At 37.3% G+C, this 23,564-nt stretch overlaps 1 protein-coding gene and 1 long non-coding RNA gene across 2 annotated transcripts in view; one reads left to right on the top strand and one right to left on the bottom strand.

Moving 5' to 3' along the window:
- The window catches only part of ipo13a (importin 13a), a 33,076-nt gene that overhangs the window by 8,421 nt on the left and 1,091 nt on the right, over window positions 1–23,564 (top strand). The window contains exons 4-19 of the mRNA XM_067454223.1: window positions 7,887–8,027; window positions 8,173–8,314; window positions 8,420–8,586; window positions 11,231–11,351; window positions 11,453–11,600; window positions 12,141–12,322; window positions 12,412–12,438; window positions 14,186–14,320; window positions 15,438–15,575; window positions 15,710–15,790; window positions 15,871–16,008; window positions 16,108–16,204; window positions 19,832–19,884; window positions 20,941–21,007; window positions 21,086–21,144; window positions 22,557–22,646. Coding sequence (XP_067310324.1) covers window positions 7,887–8,027; window positions 8,173–8,314; window positions 8,420–8,586; window positions 11,231–11,351; window positions 11,453–11,600; window positions 12,141–12,322; window positions 12,412–12,438; window positions 14,186–14,320; window positions 15,438–15,575; window positions 15,710–15,790; window positions 15,871–16,008; window positions 16,108–16,204; window positions 19,832–19,884; window positions 20,941–21,007; window positions 21,086–21,144; window positions 22,557–22,646 — 1,786 coding nt within the window. The remainder of the gene's footprint in view (window positions 1–7,886; window positions 8,028–8,172; window positions 8,315–8,419; window positions 8,587–11,230; window positions 11,352–11,452; window positions 11,601–12,140; window positions 12,323–12,411; window positions 12,439–14,185; window positions 14,321–15,437; window positions 15,576–15,709; window positions 15,791–15,870; window positions 16,009–16,107; window positions 16,205–19,831; window positions 19,885–20,940; window positions 21,008–21,085; window positions 21,145–22,556; window positions 22,647–23,564) is intronic.
- LOC137089559 (uncharacterized) lies at window positions 3,370–6,374 on the bottom strand. Its single transcript, XR_010907708.1, has 3 exons — window positions 6,328–6,374; window positions 5,862–5,936; window positions 3,370–3,892 (listed from the first exon to the last, which is right to left on the bottom strand). It is a non-coding gene; the product is annotated as an uncharacterized lncRNA (long non-coding RNA).

Genomic DNA, 23,564 nt, shown 5'->3' with positions numbered 1-23,564 from the left:
AGGTCAGAGGAGAATGGGCCAACTGACTCAAGCGGATAGAAGAGCAACTTTGACTGAAATAACCACTCGTTACAATCGAGGTATACAGCAAAGCATTTGTGAAGCCACAACACGCACAACCTTGAGGCGGATGGGCTACAACAGCAGAAGACCCCACTGGGTACCACTCATCTCTACTACAAATAGAAAAAGAGGCTACAATTTGCACAAGCTCACCAAAATTGGACAGCTGAAGACTGGAAAAATGTTGCCTGGTCTGATGAGTCTCGATTTCTGTTGAGACATTCAGATGGTAGAGTCAGAATTTGGCGTAAACAGAATGAGAACATGGATCCATCATGCCTTGTTACCACTGTGCAGGCTGGTGGTGGTGGTGTAATGGTGTGGGGGATGTTTTCTTTGGCACACTTAAGGCCCCAGCTTTAAATGCCACAGCCTACCTGAGCAATGTTTCTGACCATTTCCATCCCTTTATGACCACCATGTACCCATCCTCAGATGGTCACTTTCTGCTGGATAATGCACCATGTCACAAAGCTTGAATCATTTGAAATTGTTTTCTTGATCATGACAATGGGTGCGTTTACATGCACGTTCTTAAGTCGATTATGCCTAATAAGCTGACAATGAACATGGTCATGTAAACGTGGTAAAAGGTCATAAACGGTGTAAGCATAAACCGGTCAGGACAGGTAGTTTTTTGCCTCTTACCTCGATTTCGCACTGCATGTAAACGCATTAACCTGCTTTCTGTCGGCTTATTGAAGTGTGCATGTGTGATTGGTGACACAAACGCAAACTTAGAGCAGATTTAAATGCATCCAGACAGAGCGAGCTAGCGTTTTGCTTGAAATGTGACATATATCACAAACGCAGACTCTTTTAAGACTCAGAAAATTGTACAGATGTGTTCTTCTCTTCTCATGTAGCAGAAGTAGAAGAGGTTCAGTCAAAACACTGCATCTGGAACTGCATGAGGGATAATATGAGCCGTAAATCTCCCGCTTTATTTAACATCACAACTGACGTAACATTTGAAAAACTCTAGAACTCTAAACATTATTATTTTTGACAACACTACAAGGAAATAACTCGGCTTTTTAATAAAGTCATGTAAACGCGTTACTTGGGTTGTCTGTTTACTGGTTTGCATGTAAACGGGGAAAACTGGTTATTTAAATATGCAGATTTTTTTGAGTTATCAGCTTACTGGTGTGCATGTAAACACGCCCAATAAGTTCACTGTACTAAAATGCCCCCCACAGTCAACAGATCTCAACCCAATAGAGCATTTTTGGGATGTGGTGGAACGGGAACATTTCTAAAGAATGCTTTCAGCACCTTGTTGAATCAATGCCACATAGAAATAAGGCAGTTCTGAAGGCGAAAGGGGATCAAACACAGTATTAGTATGGTGTTCCTAATAATCCTTTAAGTGAGTGTATAATACTTTACTGAAGACTGTGTATGTAATGGATCTTAATCAAATCTAATGTATGTGAAAACAAACTCTTAAGCTGATAATTGTTCATATATTATGGAAAACAACAACAAAAATAGCAGATGTTCTAATTCTACATCTCTTACTAATTTGTTAAAAAAAATTAAGAAAATTAAATAAATAAAAAACTGTAAAAGCTTAACAAATTAATATTTCACAGTCTGATAATGTTTAATAGGAAACATTCATGAGATTCTTATTTCTTTAGAAATGTGATATAGACAACTGTGGTTAGTTGGGTATTTAGTTTGTGTGCAGTTGGTGTACTTTTCCTAAAGAAATTAACTAATTTTATGCACAAACAAAACAAATAGTATTAAATATTGGCTGATAATTTGGGTAAAAAAGTGATTGTATGATCTCTTTAAACCCCTTCCCAGCTGGCATTTTAACATTGAGCCACTGTTGAATCAACGTCAGGTGCCAGTGTTGGATAACCGTTGAATTTTGTTTAGATTTTGCAAATCTAATCAACGTTGAAATGGCAACGTCATTCCAACGTCATGTTTCTCAACATAGGTGAATTTGCCAACATTGAAACAATATTGATTTTAGTTTAGATTTTGCAAATCTAATCAACGTTGAAATGGCAACGTCATTCCAACGTCATGTTTCTCAACATAGGTGAATTTGGCAACATTGAAACAATATTGATTTTAGTTTAGATTTTGCAAATCTAATCAACGTTGAAATGGCAACGTCATTCCGACGTCATGTTTCTCAACATAGGTGAATTTGCCAACATTGAAACAATATTGATTTTAGTTTAGATTTTGCAAATCTAATCAACGTTCAAATGGCAACGTCTTTCCAATGTCACGTTTCTCAACATAGGTGAATTTGCCAACATTGAAACAATATTGATTTTAGTTTAGATTTTGCAAATCTAATCAACGTTGAAATGGCAACGTCATTCCGACGTCATGTTTCTCAACATAGGTGAATTTGCCAACATTGATTTAAGTTTAGATTTTGCAAATCCAATCAACGTTGAAATTTCAACGTCACTATAAAGTCCTGCTTTTCAACATAGTTTTTGTTAAACTGTTTTCACTGAAGTATTGATGTGTTCAACAGTAACACCAAACACCTTGAAATGGATACATAAACACAAAGTTTGCAAACACGCACAGTCAGCTTGGAAGAAGCCAATTGGTCAAAGGAAGACCAGGAAGAAGATTAATAAAGACATTTCACTGACGTAGGAAACATGCTTTATTACATAGCTGCAATTGTGCCAACCTTTCACATCAATTGTACACATGTCAAACTTTTACTTTACCCAAAAATTCTGTCATTAAAGGGTTAGTTCACCCAAAAGTGAAATTGAGGTCATTAATGACTCACCCCAATGTCATTCCAGACCCGTAAGACCTCCATTCCTCTTCAGAACACAGTTTAAGATATTTTATATTTTAGTCCCAGAGCATTGTAGCAATCCGAATCATTGATTCATGGCTGTTTGAATCTTTATTTGAGGTTTGAAAACAAACGCAGAAGAGAAGCCAATGCTGAATAAAATCGTAGTTTTTGTTATTTTTGGACCAAAATGTATTTTGGATGCTTCAAGAGACTCTAATTAACCCACTGATGTCACATATGGACTACTTTGATGATGTTTTTATTACCTTTCTAGACATGGACAGTATAGTGTGCATACTGCATTATGCTCTGGGACTAAAATATAAAATATCTTAAACTGTGTGTGAAGATGAACGGAGGTCTTACGGGTGTGGAACAACATTAGGGGGAGGAGTTAATGACATCAATTTCATTTTTGGGTGAACTAACCCTTTAAATCACTCGCCTTGTCGTTCCACACCCGTAAGACCTTCGTTCATCTTCGGAACACAGTTTAAGGTATTTTATGTTTAGTCCAAGAGCTTTCTGTCCCTTCATTGAAAATGTATGTACGGTATACTGTCACTTTTTATGTTGTTGTTATTTTTGGACCAAAATGTATTTTCATTGCTTTCATTGCAAAAATTCTATCCAACCCACTGATGTCACATATGGACTACTTTGATGATATTATCTTTCTGGTCCTTCTGGACATGGACAGTATACCGTACATACATTTTCAATGGAGGGACAGAAAGCTCGGAGTAAATATAAAATATCTTAAACTGTGTTCTGAAGATGGAGGTCTTACGGGTCTGGAACGACATTAGGGTGAGGAGTAAATGACAGAATTTTCATTTTTGGGTGAACTAGCTTTTTTTAACCTTTAAAAAAAACGGCCCAAACATTGGGCAACATTAAACACAGCTGGTTAAGTCTTCCTTTCTTGTTACTTCTTTCTGCTACCGCCACCAGTCCTCTCAGGTGCATATTTCAAGTCTTTGGCCATGTATTCGTCTACTTTCATTGGCTTTAAGCTCAAGACCGCATCTGATGAGAAAAACAAAAAAAACAGATCAGTATTAGCAAACACTACTCTCTCAAATTAAAATATTTAGCAAATATCAACTTTTGTGGCATTGCCAATGATCAAAGTATATAAATTAGTATTGATCAACATGCAAAGTCATTGATAATCATGTGCTTGAGCGAGCAACAAAAGGCAGTTGGTAGTAACCCTTGCTGCAGGTAGAGAAGTTAGTCTAGAGCCCAGAATGGAGTATTTTATTATATAAAAGTTTGGACACATTACTATGTGTAATGTTTTTGAACGAAGTTTCTTCTGCTCATCAAGCCTGCATTTATTTGATCAAAAATACAGGAAAAAAATGTAATATTGTGATCTTATTACAATTTAAATATTTGGTTTTCAATTTATTATATGTTAAATTACAATTTATTTCTGTGAAAAGCTGAATTTTCAGTATCATTCCTTCACCGTCACATGATCCTTCAGCAATCATTCTAATATTCTGATTTATTATGAGTGTTGGAAACAGTTCTGCTGCTTAATATATTTGATGAATAAAAGGTTTAAAAGAACTGCATTTATTCAAAATAAAAACATATTTTCAAATAATATAAATCTCCTTTACTATCAATTTAACACAGTGTTTCTCAAACTTTTTCAGCCCAAGGACCACTTTATCTTCCAATTTTTTTTCTGAGGACCACCTACAGAATCCCACTCTAAGGGTGCGTTCACACTTGTCATGTTTGGTTCGATTAAAACGAACCCTGGTGCGGTTGCTCGGTTAGTGCGGTTCATTTGAACATATGTGAACGCTGCCACCCGAACCCTGGTGCGCACCAAACAAGCGGACCGAGACCGCTAAAAAGATGGGTCTCGGTCCGTTTCCAAACGAACTCTGGTGCGGTTCGATTGATATATGAACGCAACACGGACCAAAGACATGTAAACGGACCAAAAACCGGATGTATAATGTCACAAGATGCGACGCATAATGCAGCTGATTTGACGACGCGGAAAGATCGGTGTATCCAAAATGAGTAACTTTAACGTTAGAGGGCAAACGTAGAGCAACGAGGAAGAGCCTCATCAATATTTGGTCCGACGAGCATGTTTCGAAAATGCTAGAAAAAACACACAAAAAGCATACCTGGCTCTTCTCATCAAAGTTCCTGTGTTGCCCATTATTAGCAGGTACAGACGACAGAACGGCCGTCTCTTTTCTGCACAACGGAGGAAATCCTGCTGCTGTTTTGAATGTTTTGAACATTTTATGAGCTCTTCATGAGTTCTCAGCGGGTAAAAATAATGCCACATGTACACGCATAAAATGATCGCGTTTAATCCAGCACACAGCATTGTTTTGAACATTTCATGAGCTCTTCATTAATTTCTCTGGTAAAAAATAATGCCATATGTGTTAGACGCATAAAATGATCGCGTTTAATCCAGCACACAGCGTTGTTTTGAATGTTGTGAACATTTCATGAGCTCTTCATGAGTTCTCTGGTAAAAATTAATGCCATATGTACACGCATAAAATGCCCGCGCGTGTAATCCGCACACAGCATTGTTTTGCTTGTTCGGTAAACGAGCTCCTACGTCATATAAACCGACCAATCAGGTTGTGAGCGTCTCCCTGTGCCTTTGGTTCGGTAACTTTAGGTTCGCTGTTAAAAATGCCCGTGTGAACGCTAAGCGGACCAGGACTATTATGTTTGTTTTTGTTTTTTGGTCCGGACCCAAACGAACCGAACTACAAGTGTGAACGCACCCTAACACGCCTCCCAAAACCAACAAAATAGGAAGGATAAGCTAAATTTAAGTTTAATATGCAACTGTTTCAAGTCAAAAACGAATCATTCAAACATAAATGCAATAATTTGATCAGAAATTATTATATACATTTTATATATAAAAAGTCTTCCACATAAACCTGTATTTAAATTTTACAAAAATGTAACAAAAAAAAAGTTAAGGGTTAGTTACTTTCAGATTCAAATAGATGGTTGGGTTAGGTATGGGGACAACTTAACGTTAAAGGAGACTTTCAGGTCCAAATCTCTGGAAAAAGAAGAAAGAAGAATGTGACGTGCTAAAGATGTATAGATATTCTTATGCCTCTCCCTGATTGGGTAACGGTAGTACAAGACAAAAACATTCAAACTGATCTAATATGTATAACGTTAGCTTCATGGAGCGTACACAAATACACGCCGGTGGAACGACGGACTAACGGCGGTTCGCGGTTAAACTAGTCTGCCCATACGTCTACACACACACACACACACAGATAAGATAAGAGTAACTCCGGTTCGCGGTTAAACTACGTTAGTCTGCCCATATAAACACATAATTAATTAACACAATACGTATATGGACCAGAGTCAGGCACACTCAACATTTATTTAGGAATTTTCTAGTTATAAAATGTGACTTCAAAAACTTTGCTTACCGTCTGAGCTGTTATGCCCAAATTCAGTCGAATCGGTCCAGGTCAGAGAACCTGCGAGGCTGACGATGACGACACAGACCCACTTCGCGCACGCGCAAGCAGGTGTTGTGTGGAACCGTCAGAGCCTATTGGCCTTTGTGTGATGGACAGTCGCCGTCCTCCAATCAAGCCATACATCTTGTATTCGTGTGTGTGTGTGTGTGTGTCCGTCCATATGTGTGTCTATGTGTGTGTGTGTATGTTTGTGTGTTATTTTTTTAATTTTAAGCGGTCTGTTAATTTTTTTTCCAGAGCTGTGTAGGATATATATATAGCTCTGGAAGAAAAATTAAGAGACCACATAATATAAAAATTAACTTAATATATACAACTTAATATATAAAAATTAAAATGCACCAGAATGCAGGAAATCACATCTACAAAATTTAAAATTGTATGGGGGAAATGTATATCCCCAGACCCCCACACAAACAGCCCCACATATAATATTTTCACCAGCCGCCACTGCATATATTGTTCTTGTATGGAATGACTAACCAAAATGATCAATCGGACTTGCTGTCAAAGTAAGCCATAAGATGTAGAAAGTGCTCAACAAACGTTTAATTCAGAGTTGATATTTCAACGTTGTATCATAATTCATGTATCAACTCTTTTTCAACAGTTAATTGATCAGCATTGTTTGGACGTTGTTCCAACGTTATTTTTCTACTAAGATATTTCAACAAAAATTTTAAAAGTCATGGTTGTAAAAATAATGTTGATTTGACGTACAACTCAAAACTTGTTGATATTTCTATGTTGAATTCTTAGTGAGTTAACAACACCAATTCAACTATTTGGTGTTCAACGTTGTTTTGACGTTGAAACAATGTTTTTTCATAAACTGACATTATTTCAACTACATTTAAACGTTTAATGTCAGTTGAATGCCAGCTGGGTTGTGATGCACAGAAGGTTGACCATAAAAATATATTAATACTAGGGAATGTAGGGATGCACCGATACTAGTATCGGTATCAGGCCCAATACCAAGCTCATGTACTTGTACTTGTACTCGTAAAAATACCCCCGATACCAAATACTGATACCTCACGTGACGTAACTGACAGAGTTCTCTGTGCACAGAGACATCGGTGGCAGCAGACACAATGTCAGCCTCAGGGATGTGGAAATACTTCTGAATTAATGACAACAACCCACACATTGCGAACTGCATGCTTTAAAAAAATGATTATGACAATGGTAATTATGCCAGGTTATTGGACACTGATATTTGTGTTTTAAGTTTGTGATAAGCACATAAAATATTTATTTTTTTCATTTGAAATAATTTTTCAATTCGTAATAATAAAGCTGTCCTACATAACAGGTGCTTTACATATTTTGTGCTTGGAAAACTGCCACATCACCAAAAAAAGGGGGGAAAATAAAAATAAATGATTAAATGTATAGGTATAGATATCGGTGATTACCAGAAAAAAAGTATTGCTACTCATACTCAATAAAAAATGGTATTGTGCATTCCTAATTATTACTCTGTGTTTGTTGATGTGGAGGTTTGCAGACAGTCTGCTGAAGGTTGTTCCTCAGGTTCTGGGTCTTCAGGAGCAGCTAAAGAAGGCGGCGCAGGATGGAGACATGGAGACATCTCATGGAATCTGTCGCATTGCTGTAGCTCTGGGAGAAACGCATTGCAGGTTGGATATAATGACTTATATGCATCATTAATCTCCTATTAATAAAAGTCTTATATGACCTCAGATGGGCCTATTCATCATTTGACTGCCCTTGTCTGTTTGATGAAAACTCTTTTACCTTTTTTTGTCCCTCTCAACCCTACAGGACTCTTCTGGAGCAGGTGGATCACTGGCAGGGCTTTCAGGCTCTAGTGAGCATGATTATATCCTGCACTAGTACACCTGGACATTACCCTGTTGATGAGACGTCCAGCTCTCTCACACTCACATTCTGGTACACCCTACAGGTACAGCAGGTCCACCCAGAAAAATCACTCAAGTGTGGCGCCAACTACTATTGCTTTTACTTGAGCAGATAAGAGGTTTTGAGTCATATCGGCTGCTTGTTTTAGGATGAGATGACATCATTGGATGCTGAGAGGCAGACACACTATCTACAAATCTACAGACCTGTGTACTTCCAGTTGGTGGATGTTCTGCTGCAGAAGGCCTGTTTTCCCAGAGATGAGGACTACGCCACATGGTCCGCAGATGACAAAGAGCAGTTCAGGACCTACAGGTTAAACTAGATTTTTTGTCCAAAATGCACAATTATTTATATGTTTATTATAATTATTTTTCTTTTTTTTAAAAAATCAGGGTTGCAGTGAGACACTTATAATGGAAGTGAATTTGGCAAATCCGTAAATTTTTAATGAATTTTTTAAAAGCCTTGTTTTTTTTACACCAAAAATCATCTTGACAATACACTATAACACAATAACAATATACATGTTACCATCATTTTAGTGTAAAAATGACAAAAAAATATAGTTTTACAACTCAAATAAGATTTTAAAATAAGATTTATTGTAAGTGCTTTTAAAAAATAAAATTTCTGCTTTTAAATCATCCAAAAAAATGACCATTTACTTTCATTATAAATGTTTCCTCATAGGATATATTTTTAAATATATTAAAAATGTAGCATACTCTCACTGGCCACTTTATTTTGGTAGACCCTGGAGCCTCTTTTGCCTTCAAAACTGCGCTTATTCTTTGTGGCATAGATTCAAAAAGGTGTTGGAAACATTCCTCAGAGATTTTGGTCCATATTGATATGATGCTGCAGTTGCTGCAGATTTGTCAGCTGAACATCAATGATAAGAATCTCCCGTTCCTCCACATCCCAGAGCTGCTCTATTGGATTGAGATCTGGTGACTGTGGAGGCCGTTTGAGTTTAGTGAGCTCATGTTCAAGATGATTTGAACTTTGTCACATGGTGCGTTATCCTGGCGGAAGTAGCCATCAGAAGATGGAAGCACTGTGGTCATAAAGATGTTGACATAGTCAGCAACAATACTCAGGTAGGCTCAGCTGTGGCGTTTAAGATGCTCAACTGGTACTAAGAGGCCCAAAGTGTGCCAAGAAAATATCACACGCACAATTAAATAACCACCAGCCTGAACCGGTGATACAAGGCAGGATGGATCCATGCTTTCATGATGTTTACGTCAGATTCTGTCGCTACCATCTCAATGACGCAGCAGAAATCAAGACTCATCAGACAAGGCAACATTTGAGTCCGTATGAATTGTAGCCACACCATTGTAGAGGCACTGGTATGTCTTCTGCTGCTGCTGTCATTTTCTGTCATGGAGAAAAGTTTTCTCAATCTTGCAAAAGTAATGCTCGAGATGCAGAGTTCCAGAAGTCAAAATAAGACTTTATTGGACAAAGCAAGAAAGCCAAGATGCCTGCAGGACATCTTAACATTTCGCTCGCAACTCACATTTTTATACAATTTTAACCAATGATCTCATTTGCAGGTGCTCTCCCTTTTCTCTTCCTAGAATCTCATCAACACTTTTGCCACAGTTACTTCATTAATTGGCTAGCCTGTTCTCTTTGTAAGGGTGTCCAACTGCCAACTAGTCAAAAAACATTTTGATTTTCCCGCAAAGTTATTATTCAGTGTTTTCGCCTCATTATTTTTTATCCAGAGAACATGTTGAAGGCCATCTGAACCAAATGAGCAACTTCTAAAATCCCATTCTTTCCGGTGTGACTTCTCTCACAGTCATGTAGGCTGAAGGCCTTCAAAACACATCTGGCTTTTATAGTATTCAAACTTCTTCTCTTATTGTTTTCTATAGGATAAATAAAATATTTAATCAGAGCTCATCGGCTTCAAGGTTCAACGTGTTGTGCATTCAGAGGTGCTTTTCTGCCGACCTTGTTTGCAACAAGTAATTTTATTTACTGTTGCCTTTCTATCAGCTTGGATATTCTCCTCTGAGCTCTGGCATCAATATTGCATTTTCGCCCACAGAACTTGCCGCTCACTGAATATTTTCTCATTTTTAGGACCATTCTCTGTAAACCCTAGAGATGGTTGTGTGGGAAAATCCCAGTAGATCCACATTTTCTGAAATACTTGGACCAGCCCGTCTGTCATCAACAATCATGCCAAGTCTCTTAAATCACTTTTATACCCCATTCTGATGCTCAATTTTTATCTGATCGTCTTGACCATGGCTGCATCCCAAAACTTGGGGAGCTGCCTTGTTGCCTCGCTGCAACAAGTGCACGATTTGCAAGCAGTTGCAGGGAGCATAAGCGCACAACCTCACGAAAAAGATGAAGCATTTAATGATCTACTGAAAAATAGAGCAATCATTGGAATTAAGCAAATATTTAATTACAGTTGTAATTTCTCACTAGAAATTACACCAGAAGTAGACAAATTTGGTCAAACGTGTGCATTTACACACAAACTGACCACCAACCACGATTTTCAGATGCCATCTTTATTTCTCTAGCTCAACTGTCACTGTATTGAACGCAGCGGATTTTGGGATATCAAAGGCAGCGAAGAATACATCTATGCTGCCTTCAAAAATCGATCAGATGAAGGTGTCTCAGGAGACAGGAAGTGAAGCTAACATTGGATTCGGACGTGCCTTGATGCCTTCCTACCTCGGAAGTTTCTGGCTGCAACCCATGCCTAAATCCATTGAGTTGCTGCCATGTGATTGGCTGATTAGATGTTTGTGTTTACAAGCAGTTGATACAGGGCTGTATTCACTGATGCCCTTACAAAAACCACTGATATTTCAAAGCGATCTGCTTATAAACACTTTGAGATCCATTCAGTCTTCATTTATTTTTAATTTGCATCATAATGTAAGTGCACTAATAAGCATGTTTAATTGGATCTCAGGGTTGACATCTCTGATACTCTGATGTATGTGTATGAGCTGCTGGGCCCAGAGCTCCTCAGAAACCTGTATGATAAACTAGGCACACTGCTGACGGACACAACACGGCTCTCCTCATGGCAAGTCAGTCCTAATGTTACACTATTGTCTTGCGTCTATATAATATAAATGTCATGTATGATAATGAACAATATGCCTATGTTTTCTCCCTCTCTCCCGTGGAGGATATAGAGGCACTGCTGTTTGGTTTTCAGTCCATTGCTGAGACAGTAGATGTCAGTTACTCAGACGTCATTCCAGGCCTGATCGGTCTGATTCCTCTGATTACAGCCAACAATATTCAGCTGGCTGAGACCATCATGTTCACCATAGGTATACTAATTCATTTGTAAATGAGTACAAATATAACCTTAAAAATAAAACAAAACGGTGATGTCAGATGCTGAGAAAAATACCTGCATCCTTTTGTGTTTTAATAGTTAGTATGGCGAGCAATTGCGATAATAGATGCTGTTTATTCAGTTGTTTTTTGTTTAATGAATTTCAATGGGTTGTCGATTGCATCCTGCAAAAACTGAACCGTTTCTAATCCCCTGGCGAATGTGATAACCAATACACAGAATGATGAAATGATCTTTAAACTACAGAAATAAACACATACAGATTGTTGTTTTATTTATTAAATAATAATGATTATTTCTGTTGTTGTTATTTATGCCATTATATAAGGGTGTATTGTTACCCTCATGTCACGATTAAATACATATTTATTGTAGATATGCATGTTTGTATTGCAATATATTGTGACACGATATATTGTTACACCCCTAGGTGAAAGTTGTTTTCATGTCTGTTCAAGTTCAATTCCTAGGGTTGAAAGTAACTGACTTATGCTGTCATCATTTCTTGTAGGCTCTTTGGCTGAGTGGCTGGCCGATCATTCGCTCATGTTGGCGAGTGTCCTCCCTGTGGTCTTGCATGGTCTGTCCAACCCCGATCTGTCCGTGTCTTGTGTCTCAGCTCTGAAGAGAATCTGCCGAGAGTGTCGGCATGACCTCCACCTTCATGCCAATGACATCATGGCCGTCTCACAGGTTTTAAAAAACCTTTCGCCTAGAAGTACCTCTGTACCACTGTGTCATTGAGTAATGTACTAAACTCACTGTGGTGTTTTGGGTTTCAGGCAGTACTTGCCAAAGAGATCCATAAAGTAAGTCCAAGCCATTTGTGTTTGATTAGTTTTGGTAACACTGTAACTGTAACTTAAGCCGCATGCACACTGTGCGATTTTGGCCACGATTTGGCCGTCTCAGACAAATTTAGCAAATCCTAAAAGATTCCTCTGATCCTAGGCTAAAATCTGACGTCTTTGGTCGTTAGTTTGACATGTTCACCGGCAGCCAATTAATGAGCGCTGCGATCAAATTTTACCTCAGACGAAATTCTGGCAGTTTCAGAAGATTTGGCACACAATCCTGCAGTGTGACTTCTCCTACGACGACAGTCAAATATCTCAGTCTTTCAAGACAAACTATGACCAAAACGAGAGCTAGAGATTTCTTTGTAGCCAGCATTTCAGTCCCGCGTATAATGCAGCTCACTGTCACCGAACGCGTCATTCATTGATGATATAAAACTCCGGACGAGTTTTCTTGCTCGCGTCCGTTTTTAGCGCGCCTTCACTATCCTGCAGTCTGACATTAATGCCAACTGAGATCTTACAGTGTGACATGGCTTACATCGGGGATCATGTTCGTACAGTCTGACAAGGGACATTCGCAAAGGATTTTGAAAAATCGCACAGTATGCAGGACCCATTACACTAATAACAATCATGAATACATTGTATAACGCTTAACCCTCCTAGGCTTTTTGAAAATGAGTCACACCTTAGCTATTCACAGACATTTTTGACTGGGAAGAGTAAGAGTTACCACCAATTTCCCTGAAGATTTTAAATCATTTAGATATTATTTAGATTTATTTTAGATTTCGCCATTATTTGTTTAAATGCAAAAAATGCAAACCTTTGGAACTTAATTTGGAACTTATATTTTTTGGTCCCAATGAGCAAACTAGTTTATTAATGCTTATAAATGCTTAAAATGTGCAGAATGTTTTCTGAGAGGGTTGTGTTCAGGGTTAAGGTTAGAGGATAGAAATCATTGTGTCCATGGAAAGTTATAAAACATGGAAACCAAACGTGTGTGTGTGTGTGTGTGTGTGTGTGTGTGTGTGTGTGTGTGTGTGTGTGTGTGTGTGTGTGTGTGTGTGTGTGTGTGTGTGTGTGTGTGTGTGTGTGTGTGTGTGTGTGTGTGTGTGTGTGTGTGTGTGTGTGTGTGTCCTTTATTTATATTACATTGTGGGGACCAAAGCTCCCCATAAGGATAGTAAGACCTGAGATTACCTATATTGTGGGGACCAGCCAGCGGTCCCCACTTTTTAAAATTTCAAACGTTTTTTTTTGTTTTTTGGAGAAAGTAAAAATGCAGAAGGTTTCCTGTGATGGGTAGGTTTAGGGTCTGGGGGCAGTGTAGGGGGATAGAATGTACAGTTTGTATGGTATAAAAACCATTATGTCTATGGAAAGTCCCCACAAAGATAGTGAACGAGACGTGTGTGTGTGTGTGTATATGTGTGTGTGTGTGTGTGTTTTATAATCTCAGCACTTTATTTCTGAGTGTTCGTTGAGCTCTGGCTGATATATAGATTTTATTCAACACATTTTAAAAAAATGATCTGCATTAGGGCCTTTTCCATTTATTTCCTGTGGTTTATCAATCTTGACCGTTAACGTTGTGTGCCTTTTCTGTTGACCACTTTGACTTACAGAAGTCTAGTTTTGTTTTTTTTCTTTGGTTGTTCAGATTGCATATCTAAAATTTCACCAAGCTTTAACTCTATACCATACTTAAAAGTTATATCACAGTAGGATTGAGAGTAAGTCTTCTGTTCAGAGCCCGCAGTGCATGTGGATAATGCAGGCACTGGGTTTCCTGCTCTCAGCCCTGCCCAGTGAAGAGATTCTGGGGAAGCTCCTGTCTCTGGTCACTCCCCACATCCAACAGCTGGAGAAACTGGCCAATGAGCTGGTGAGGTGCAATAATGTCAATGTATACTTGATTCACATGCTATTAGAGTCATCCGAAACCTAAAGAGAAAATGTATTTGTATAGTATATTAAATATAAATGTCATTCCAAACATGTATGACTGAGTTGGGTGGCACACAACAGAAAATTATTTGAAAAAGTTTTTTTTTGTCCATTCAATTAAGACATTTGTGTTGTTTTAGCTCAACAACATGAACTATTTTAGGCCTATTTGAGGGTGGGTCAAAGTAGATGTTCACAGGCAGCCAATGTAGACTTGGCATTATGCAAATTTGTTACAAACCTACGTTGGTTTGTGTATCAATCAATCAATCAATCAATCAATCAATCAATCAATCAATCAACTTTATTTATATAGCGCTTTTACAATGATGATATTTTCAAAGAAGCTTCACAGTGTTAAACAGAACAATATCGGAACAAATTTTGATTTGGCTGTACAGTCGTTCTGGAGAAAACAGTGATGTTATCAGCCTATTTTAATTTATCACATAGCGACAATGTTGGCAGATTAGTATTATAGTATATAGAATTAAATAAGACCTAATTAATTTAGTTTATTTGTATATTTAGTTGAATAACTTGGATCATAATTTTAGTGTTATAGTTTTAGTGTCCTCAACTGAGCAAGCCAAGCCAAAGGCGACAGTGGCAAGGAACCAAAAACTCTATCAGGGCATGATGGAGAAAAATAAACCTTGGGAGAAACCAGACTCAGTCGGGGTGCCAGTTCTCCTCTGGCCTGTTATCAAACAGTGTATGATTATTATTCTGGAAACCTTACAGGTCAGAAATCATATTAGATCGGAATATTCAACATTTCTGAGTATCACGCAAGAGACGGGTTTATTTAGGACGGGTCATTGAGTATATTTAGGAGTATATTTATATTTATTGCGTATGAACTAATTGTGAAATGTGTCTGAATTAAGACGGATTTCTGACAACTCGTTTCAGGCAGTTCAGAATGGGTTCTTTCTTTTGGGAGACAATAACTCTAGTTACTTTCATCTTCAAAACTTTGCAGATCTTCTACATGTACAAAATGTAACTGCACTCAGACAAAAAAGCAGTTTGTTTTTCTCCCTTTGATGCAGCCCAGCTCTGCTAATAAGCTTCCTACTGTCCACATCCTTGGCCTGCTGTCTAATCTCTTCTCTACATTTGACCTAAACAAGCAAAGTGAAAGATTGGAAGTGATGAGGGCTGTCCAAACACTGCCGCACAACAACCCGGTACAACAACATATCACGGCTCAACCTCCAATCAGTTTTGTTCATTAGCAAGCATGCTTGATTTAAACAGACCTGTAAAATGAACACTCAACAACAGTATGTGTGGTTTGACAGCAGTTCTGGTCATTTCTCAGGTGGTGGTTGTCCTGCAGCAGGCCTTCCCTTTAATCCAGACTGTTCTCAACAAGTGGCTGAATGAACCTGAGGTGGTAGAGGTCAGTGCAGGTGAACGTGGGTGTGTTTGTGTGTATGTGTGAAAATATGGAAGATTCACTTTTCTCTCACCTCAACTCAGGCAGTGTGTGCTGTCTTTGAGAAATCACTGAAGACCCTTATCCATGACTTTGCACCACTGGTGACTCAGCTCTGTGAGCTCATTGGGCAGATATTCAGCGCTTACCCACAAGCCTCGGCTTTAGACCTCACACGACAAGTAAAGACATGTTCTACTTCACATACAACAAATCATTTTTGTGTTTGCTGGATAAGTTGTGTCATAATGTGTTTATGCCTTTCACATTTCCTTCCTTAGTTAGTTCACATTTTTGGCTGTGAGAAGGATTTTTTGTCTCCAATCTCTGGGCTTTTAGAGCTGATTACCAACATCACCATGTCCATTTTTCAGCTAGGTAAGACATTAGAGTTACTATCAATATGTCAAGAATGAGTTCTGAGGTCTGTATTTAAAGTAACCAATCGATAGATTGCTGCTGTGATGACACATTTTTGTAGACCAATCTGGAAGTTAGCATCACCCTGGTTCCCTTGACAAAAACCCAGTAGGAATTTTCCATTGGCTTCTGGAAAATGAGCTCTGTGATCAACAAAAGATTTTTATCGAGTTCATTGTGATAATCTTCACAAACAAACACAATGGCTACATCAGAAATCGCATACTTTACTACTATAAAGTTGGTGAAAAACCTTATGTGACAAGAGTAGTATGTCCTAATTCACAGTATTCATAAAAGAGTAGGCAAAAAGTACCCGGATGACCTACTACTTCTGCCGAGATTCCGAAATGAACATCCAATGGACACCCTACTATCTCATTAGGCCATGAGAATTGATTTGTGAATGGCAGTGAAATGGCAACTGACGCTGGTAGATCACATGACAATGACAAGATCATAATATCTATACTACAAACAGTCATACTATATTGACAGGGTTAAAAATGAACGTGCCAATTACAAGTAAAAATCAGCGTTAGCGAGTATATGAAACTGTCAATTGGTAGTTGGGTGGTAACATTTTTATGAATTCTAACAATACAATATTGTGAAAGCATGAACAAATGTCTACGACGCTCAGGACAGTTGATGGGCCAGTCCTGCATATTCACGAAAGTTTAAATCTTGTACATTTAAATATTCAAGTGCAAGAAGACGTGAAAGGAAACTCAATTAATTACTCGTTATTAGTTATTTGTTACTACTAACATCCGAAGCACGCGCCCTGACAAATGATGAATTGAGTTGTCTTTCCCATTTGAGTTTAAAATTTTATCTTTCTCTTGCGCTTGAACGGACAAATTCACACAAAACTGTCAAAACGGCAGTCTCTGCAAGCATCGTTGTGAACAGTCGATTATGGCTTAAAGGCAGGCAAACATTTAATGCTTGTAAGGCCGATTATGAATGTAATTTGATACTTACGACTGATCATTCCCAAATGCACTGGGTTTGAGCCAGTTGCATTTAGTCTGTGTTTACAGTCAGCATTTAAAATAATTTGGTATTTTTTTTAGTTCAGTCTTAGAATGTCTCAGCTAGTCATTAAGTATGTCCCCGGCTTAAGTGAATGTAAATAGTAGAGAAAGAAAATGCATGTGTAATAAGTATATTGGTAAAGGAGTATAAGTATATTGGATCCATGTATCCTAGTACCTGACAACTACTGTTACTTGTATTTAATAATGTTTTTACTTTATATTAGGCTAATAGTTTTAGAAATTGGGATAGAGAATTGTGAATAGTTTTTTTATCGGTCACAAAATAATTACTTATTTAAAATAAGTACCTTCTCAGAGAGTATGCGATTTCGGACACAGCCAGCTTTTATGAATTTTAAATCCTCAATATTCACTAGAAGTAAAAAGTAAATTTAAAAGTAAAATATAAGCTATTAACAAACTACATGACTTCAACATCTCCATCACTAAGCTTTCGACAAACCTCTATTACTTTCTTTCTTCTGCTGCCCATAAAAGTGTTTGAAAAGGTGTTATTTTGTCCTTACAATGAAAGTCAATAGGAGTTTGTTTTGGACATTATATGGACAAAAACAGTTAAAACATTCTTTAGTATATTTTCTTTGTGTTAGACAAAGGAAAGTCATACAGGTTTGGACTGATAGGAGGGTTAATGATGACAGAATTAAACATTTTCCTTTTTAAAGGTATATACAATAACTTTTTCCACTATAAAATGTTTTACCCCTAAAGAAATTAATAGTACACTTGACAAATATTATTAAAAAGTTGTACATAACTGGCTTAGAAAGCGCTTGGTGGCTGCCATGTCACATGACCAGCATTTTACTCTCTTTATCTCAGTAATCAGTCACTTTTGTTGGCTAGCAAAGCAAATAAAAGAATCAACATAGAGATTTGCAAAATTTTACAATTATTGTTATAAGAGGTATGTCGTGCAGGTAAGACGTCACTTTGTAGGCCAATCGGCAGTTAGCATCACACTGGTTCCTTTGAGAAAAACCCAATAGGATTTTCCCATAGGCTTTTGGATTGTCGCAAAAAACAAGCTCTGTAATCAACAAAAGTTTATGGTACTTGCATGTTTTGTCCATCAAGATAATTTTTAAGCATAAATGCAGTCGCCAGAATTAAAAAGCAAAGGTAGGCTGTGAACGGACTACATCACGATCCCATGAATTCAACATCACTAAGCTTTCGACAAATCTTTCCGTTTTTATCTCAAAACACTTTTTTCAAGAAGGTTTCATTTAAAAACAATCAAATTGAAGCACAATTATAAGCATAAAAAGGCTTTAAAATCGGACATGATGTCATTTAAAGGTGCACTATGTAGTATTTTTGCAGTAAAATATCCAAAAACCACTAGGCCAGTGTTATATATTTTGTTCAGTTGAGTTCTTACAATATCCCAGATGTTTCCAACTATTTGTAAATTGTGAGAAAATTGCGATTTTAACTAAGGACAGGGACGTTTCAGCATTGCATTTGACAGAGTCGCCGGCTTTTATTTCGCAGGAGCGCTTTACTCTTAGCAGTGTGAACACGTGAACGCACGGAGTAACGTCATAACATCGATTTAAACACAATTAAATGCATCTAATATGATAAACAGAGCTCCATTACCCTTTAAAATCATAACCGGAAGAGCTGGTCAGTGCAGGCCAACGGCGACTGTCTCCCGTCCCTTCATAATAAAAGTCCCGGTATTCGCGAGGCGGGTATTTGTTTAACAATCGCTCCAGCAGCTGTGCTCAGGTCTACAACACTCGGTCCTGCTCTGCTTTAGACTACAGTAATGTTAATAACCGCATGCATGAACGTGATTTCTGCCTGAGTCCTATTTTCCACCGGCTGTGATGAGAAGACCACATCTCCCAAGATGCTGCGCTCACATGTTGCGTCATCAAACTACGCATTTGTTTTGAATAGGCGCCCTCCAGTGGACGGAAAGTTCCATCGTGCACCTTTAATCTCCTTGACACCCTCTGTAGTTCCATTTAGCCACTTGTTAGCAAACCCCTTTTCTACACTGTAAAAAATTATTTAAAAAATGATTTACCTGGTTGTCTTAAAAGTTCGAGTTCATTGAAATTTAAAATTTGAGTTAAAACAATGAACGTTTTTGAGAATCGACAACGTTTATTCAAATATTATTAAACGATTTTGTAAGAATATTGGGTAATTGTGTGTGTTTTATTTCTGATGACGCAGTGAAACATGCCAAATTGTGCTTTTTCATGATTTATCATATTTTATATGTGGTTCAGATAAAGTAATATTTTGAGTTCCTATTTATTAAACCGATTTCCTTCATTGTATCATTTAAAAAATTTAATTTCAATAAACTATAAATATTAAGGCAACCAGGTTACTTACTTTTTTTAAGTTAAACCAACAAACAAAAAAATACAGTGTAGACACGTTACAGCTTCAAAATGGAATGATGGAACCGAAAGTGATAAAATGTTAACTCTGTTCCGCATTTTGGCCTACAAACGTTTGACTTATTAGTCATTCTAACCCTATGGAAATGTTGTAGGCTCCAGAGATCATCCAGATGTGGTGGAGTCATTTATGCAGCTTCATGCTCAGGTCTGTGCTCTTTATTTTTGCCATAGACTACAGACTTTAGACAATAGTCTACATATTTACATAGATTTACACAGATTAAATATTTTATATACATTTTCATTGTTCAAAATGAACATTCTAAAATAAATAAATAAATAACACACTTAAAGGCACAATATGTAATAGTTTTGGATTAAAATATGCCAAAACTACTAGAACAATGTCATATTTTGTTGACTTGTGTACTTACATTATCCCAAATGTATCCAAGAATGTTTAAATCGAGAGAAATTAGCCATTTTAACCAGAATACAGACCGTGTCTGTGCATCACCTTTCAATGACATTATATTCGTGTTACCCTCGTTTTCAGTTTTGTTTTATTTTGTAGAAACCATAGAAATACCAAAGACGCTTTAAAATATTATGTGTTTTATTAAAAATGAATCATTGTTATATAGCTCAACACAGTCTTATTGTTTAAATCTTGTTTTCTTGATTTACAGCCAGTACCATGTTTTTTTATTTAATTTAATTTATTTTATTTAAGCTTATGCAGATAAAGGCATTAACAGTTCATGTTCCGAGAGCCTATTGTGATCTGCAGCTGCTAAGGACTAGATATATAGGATAAGTGACATTAAGCATCAGGAGATTACAGTTTTTCAGCTGAGTAGGTGTTTGTTTAGTCTCTTCTTGAAGGCCTGAACATTCTTTGAGGTGATTTCACCTACCAGTTTATGTAGGCATTTACATGCCTAATTTCGATCTGTCTTACTGCAGTGTGCAACATAATCTCATAGTAGCCGCCGAGAGAACGCACTGAGTAGCAGTATAACAACTTTCAACACACTCGTAGCTGCGTTACCCCACATACGCATGACTGGAAGAAGCATAAGCGCTCGTCTGCGGCATAATAAAAGCTCTGCGAAATCAAGGCATCATCAAGCAACACCTTTGTTTTGAATAAGCGACCTCTAGCAGTGAAAAATTACATATTGTGGCTTTAAAGTAGTTTCTCATGTTCTTTTTTAAATAAGTTTTTTTTTAAATAAGGTTTTCTCTGATGTCTTTGCAGGTTTTGAAAAGAAAGTCTGAGCTTTATCTTTCAGACCGTCTTGATATCAAAGCTGTATTCTACTGTGGTGAGGGTCCCTTCAGCAAGCTTATTAACAATGCTCAACATTTATTCAATTATCCATTAACTGTCTATGTGTATGTAGGAATCTTGTCATTCAAATTCCCTGAAACTCCAACACTGAAAGCAACCTGTCTGCTGTTTGTAAGTACAGTACAGCACGTTTAACATGTTCCAAGAGCTCAGGGGTGGTAAAAGTACTCAAAAGTTATACTCGAGTAAAAGCATACAGTATAAACCTAAATAAAACAATTACTCCAGTAAAAGTATAAAGTCCTCCATTCAAACATCACTTGAGTAAAAGTAAAAAAGTATCCGATTTAAAGCCTACTCAGGTACCGAAAGTAAAAAGTAAATATTCAAATTAACTGTAAATATCAATAATTAAGCATATAAATTGTTTTGGGAGTGATATGCAATGCTTTAATTGAACAAATGATAAGATTAGATATTGTAATTAAGAATTTGTTCGATTTCCAATCATAAGAGACAATAAAGCACCTTAATGCAGTAAGGGTTGAACTTGCAATAGACGTTACATTAGCTGCATCAAACAGAAGATGTGCAAGATACTATTATCTAATTCAAAATTAATTCAAAAGCCATAACCACAGTGACATATTACTTAACAATTAGTTAAAAGTCATGTGCCTCAACAAGTAAAGTCATAACATAATGATACCTTTGCAAATTTTTATCTAGTGATTAATTAAAGCAGAAAACTGGGAGTCGAAATGCATGGCTTTGACCCATTGTGGTAATTAATACATTCATTTACATTATTTGTTAATATAATATGTTATTAGGGAATGAATTATGTCATATTTAATTATTAGCAATTCATATATTACTTAATCTATTAATCACATAGAATATTCATAAGTTGATGATGCTGTAATCATTAGTACAATGGGTTAGTTCTTCATGAGTCATACATTAACTCATGATTATTTGTGTATTAGTTAGGCATGAATTAATGCATATTAGTGCACCTGTATTGTTCAGTGTTACTGATGTTTTCATAGTAAATAATGTTCGGCAAAATAACACATTTTGGGAAACACTGAGCTAACGTTAGTGTGGCAAACCTGACTAGTCGGCTTTATCATCCCCGGCTGAATCATCCATGACCGATCGACAGCATACAGAACCTGCTTACTTAGCTTGATTCTCTGCTGCTTCTAGTTTACGGTTTAAACACACACAACCCCAAGTCTTACACCGTTAGCTATCAATATGAAAACCACACTTTTTATTGGTTTGGAAAGCAAGTGTAATAATTACTTGGAGCGGGCATGGGGAAATGTATCGGAGTAAAAAGTAAACTTTGTCTTTAATATAGTAGTGGAGTAAGAGTAAGTCCAGATCCCCAAAAAAAATACTTAAGTAAAGCAACAAAGTATTTTTACTTCATTACTTACCACCCCTGCCTGTAGTGCAACATACAGCCCACATGACATGAATAAACTCTTTCTGTACCATTAGTAATTGTAATATAGCAACTCTGCACCACAGAACCTTGAGTATAGTAACCGTACTGAGCTCTCTTGACACAGACGGAGCTGATCTCTCATTGTGAAGATGTTCCTGCTGTGAGGGAGCTGCTACAGGATGACGGCAAGCTGCTCCTTCAGACCCTACTGGAGGTCAGACCTTTCTGCACGTTTCCATCAGAAGTTCAGTCATATAGATATCAGAGGTTTCAGACAAACTCGCTATGCATTAGTGGTTGACATTTCTGTCATTCTTCCTGCAAGTTACATCATTACACTAGTAGTTGACAGAGTTCACTTTCCTTATGAGTGAGTTTTTGAATCATTCATTCATTCACTCAAGCAATTTGTTCAGAAACACTGATCAATGTAGCTGCTGATAGTACTGAAGGAGCTTATATATGTATGATGTGATAGACGCCGTAATTCCTTTAGGTAGACATGATCAGCTGACAGCCAGCTGATGTGAGTCTGACTAACATGACCTGCCAGAACTGATGCTATACGCTTGATTTCAGTAAATCATGCTACCAACGGTGATTAAATCTAACGATCGCTTAGCTCACATCACATCAAACCGTGCAAATTATTATTATTGTTGTACTTTTTCAAATTGTTCATGTTAACAACATCAGCATTGTGACTACGTATATGTAGTGTGTATTAGTGTTACCTGTAGATTTTAACTTCTGTACAGTCTAAGTTTTGCTTTTGACTTCGGGTGAATCTCCATTTGTCACCGATAATTGTCGTTTGGACCTTTCTGGATTACAATCCGCAATCAAAATTATACGTTTAATTATTCCAGCTGCTGTGAAAAAAAGGCTATAAATGATCCGCCACCTGCAGCATCTTCACATGCGATACTATTAGCCGGACTCCTTCTTTATGTATACAGACATGACACAAAGACATGCTTGAATTTCCCACGGAAATCCACTCAAATAATAACACTTTATTAGAAGCTTACCGATGTGAATCGGGCTAATGTAGAGAGATCATTTTGAATACTTGCTGGTTATACACTTGCACAAAAACTGATTTTGGCTGATTTTTAACCAACAAAAAAAT

Source organism: Pseudorasbora parva, chromosome 9 (assembly GCF_024679245.1).
Source record: "Pseudorasbora parva isolate DD20220531a chromosome 9, ASM2467924v1, whole genome shotgun sequence".
NCBI lineage: Eukaryota > Metazoa > Chordata > Actinopteri > Cypriniformes > Gobionidae > Pseudorasbora > Pseudorasbora parva.
This window is presented reverse-complemented; position numbering and strand designations above follow the sequence as displayed.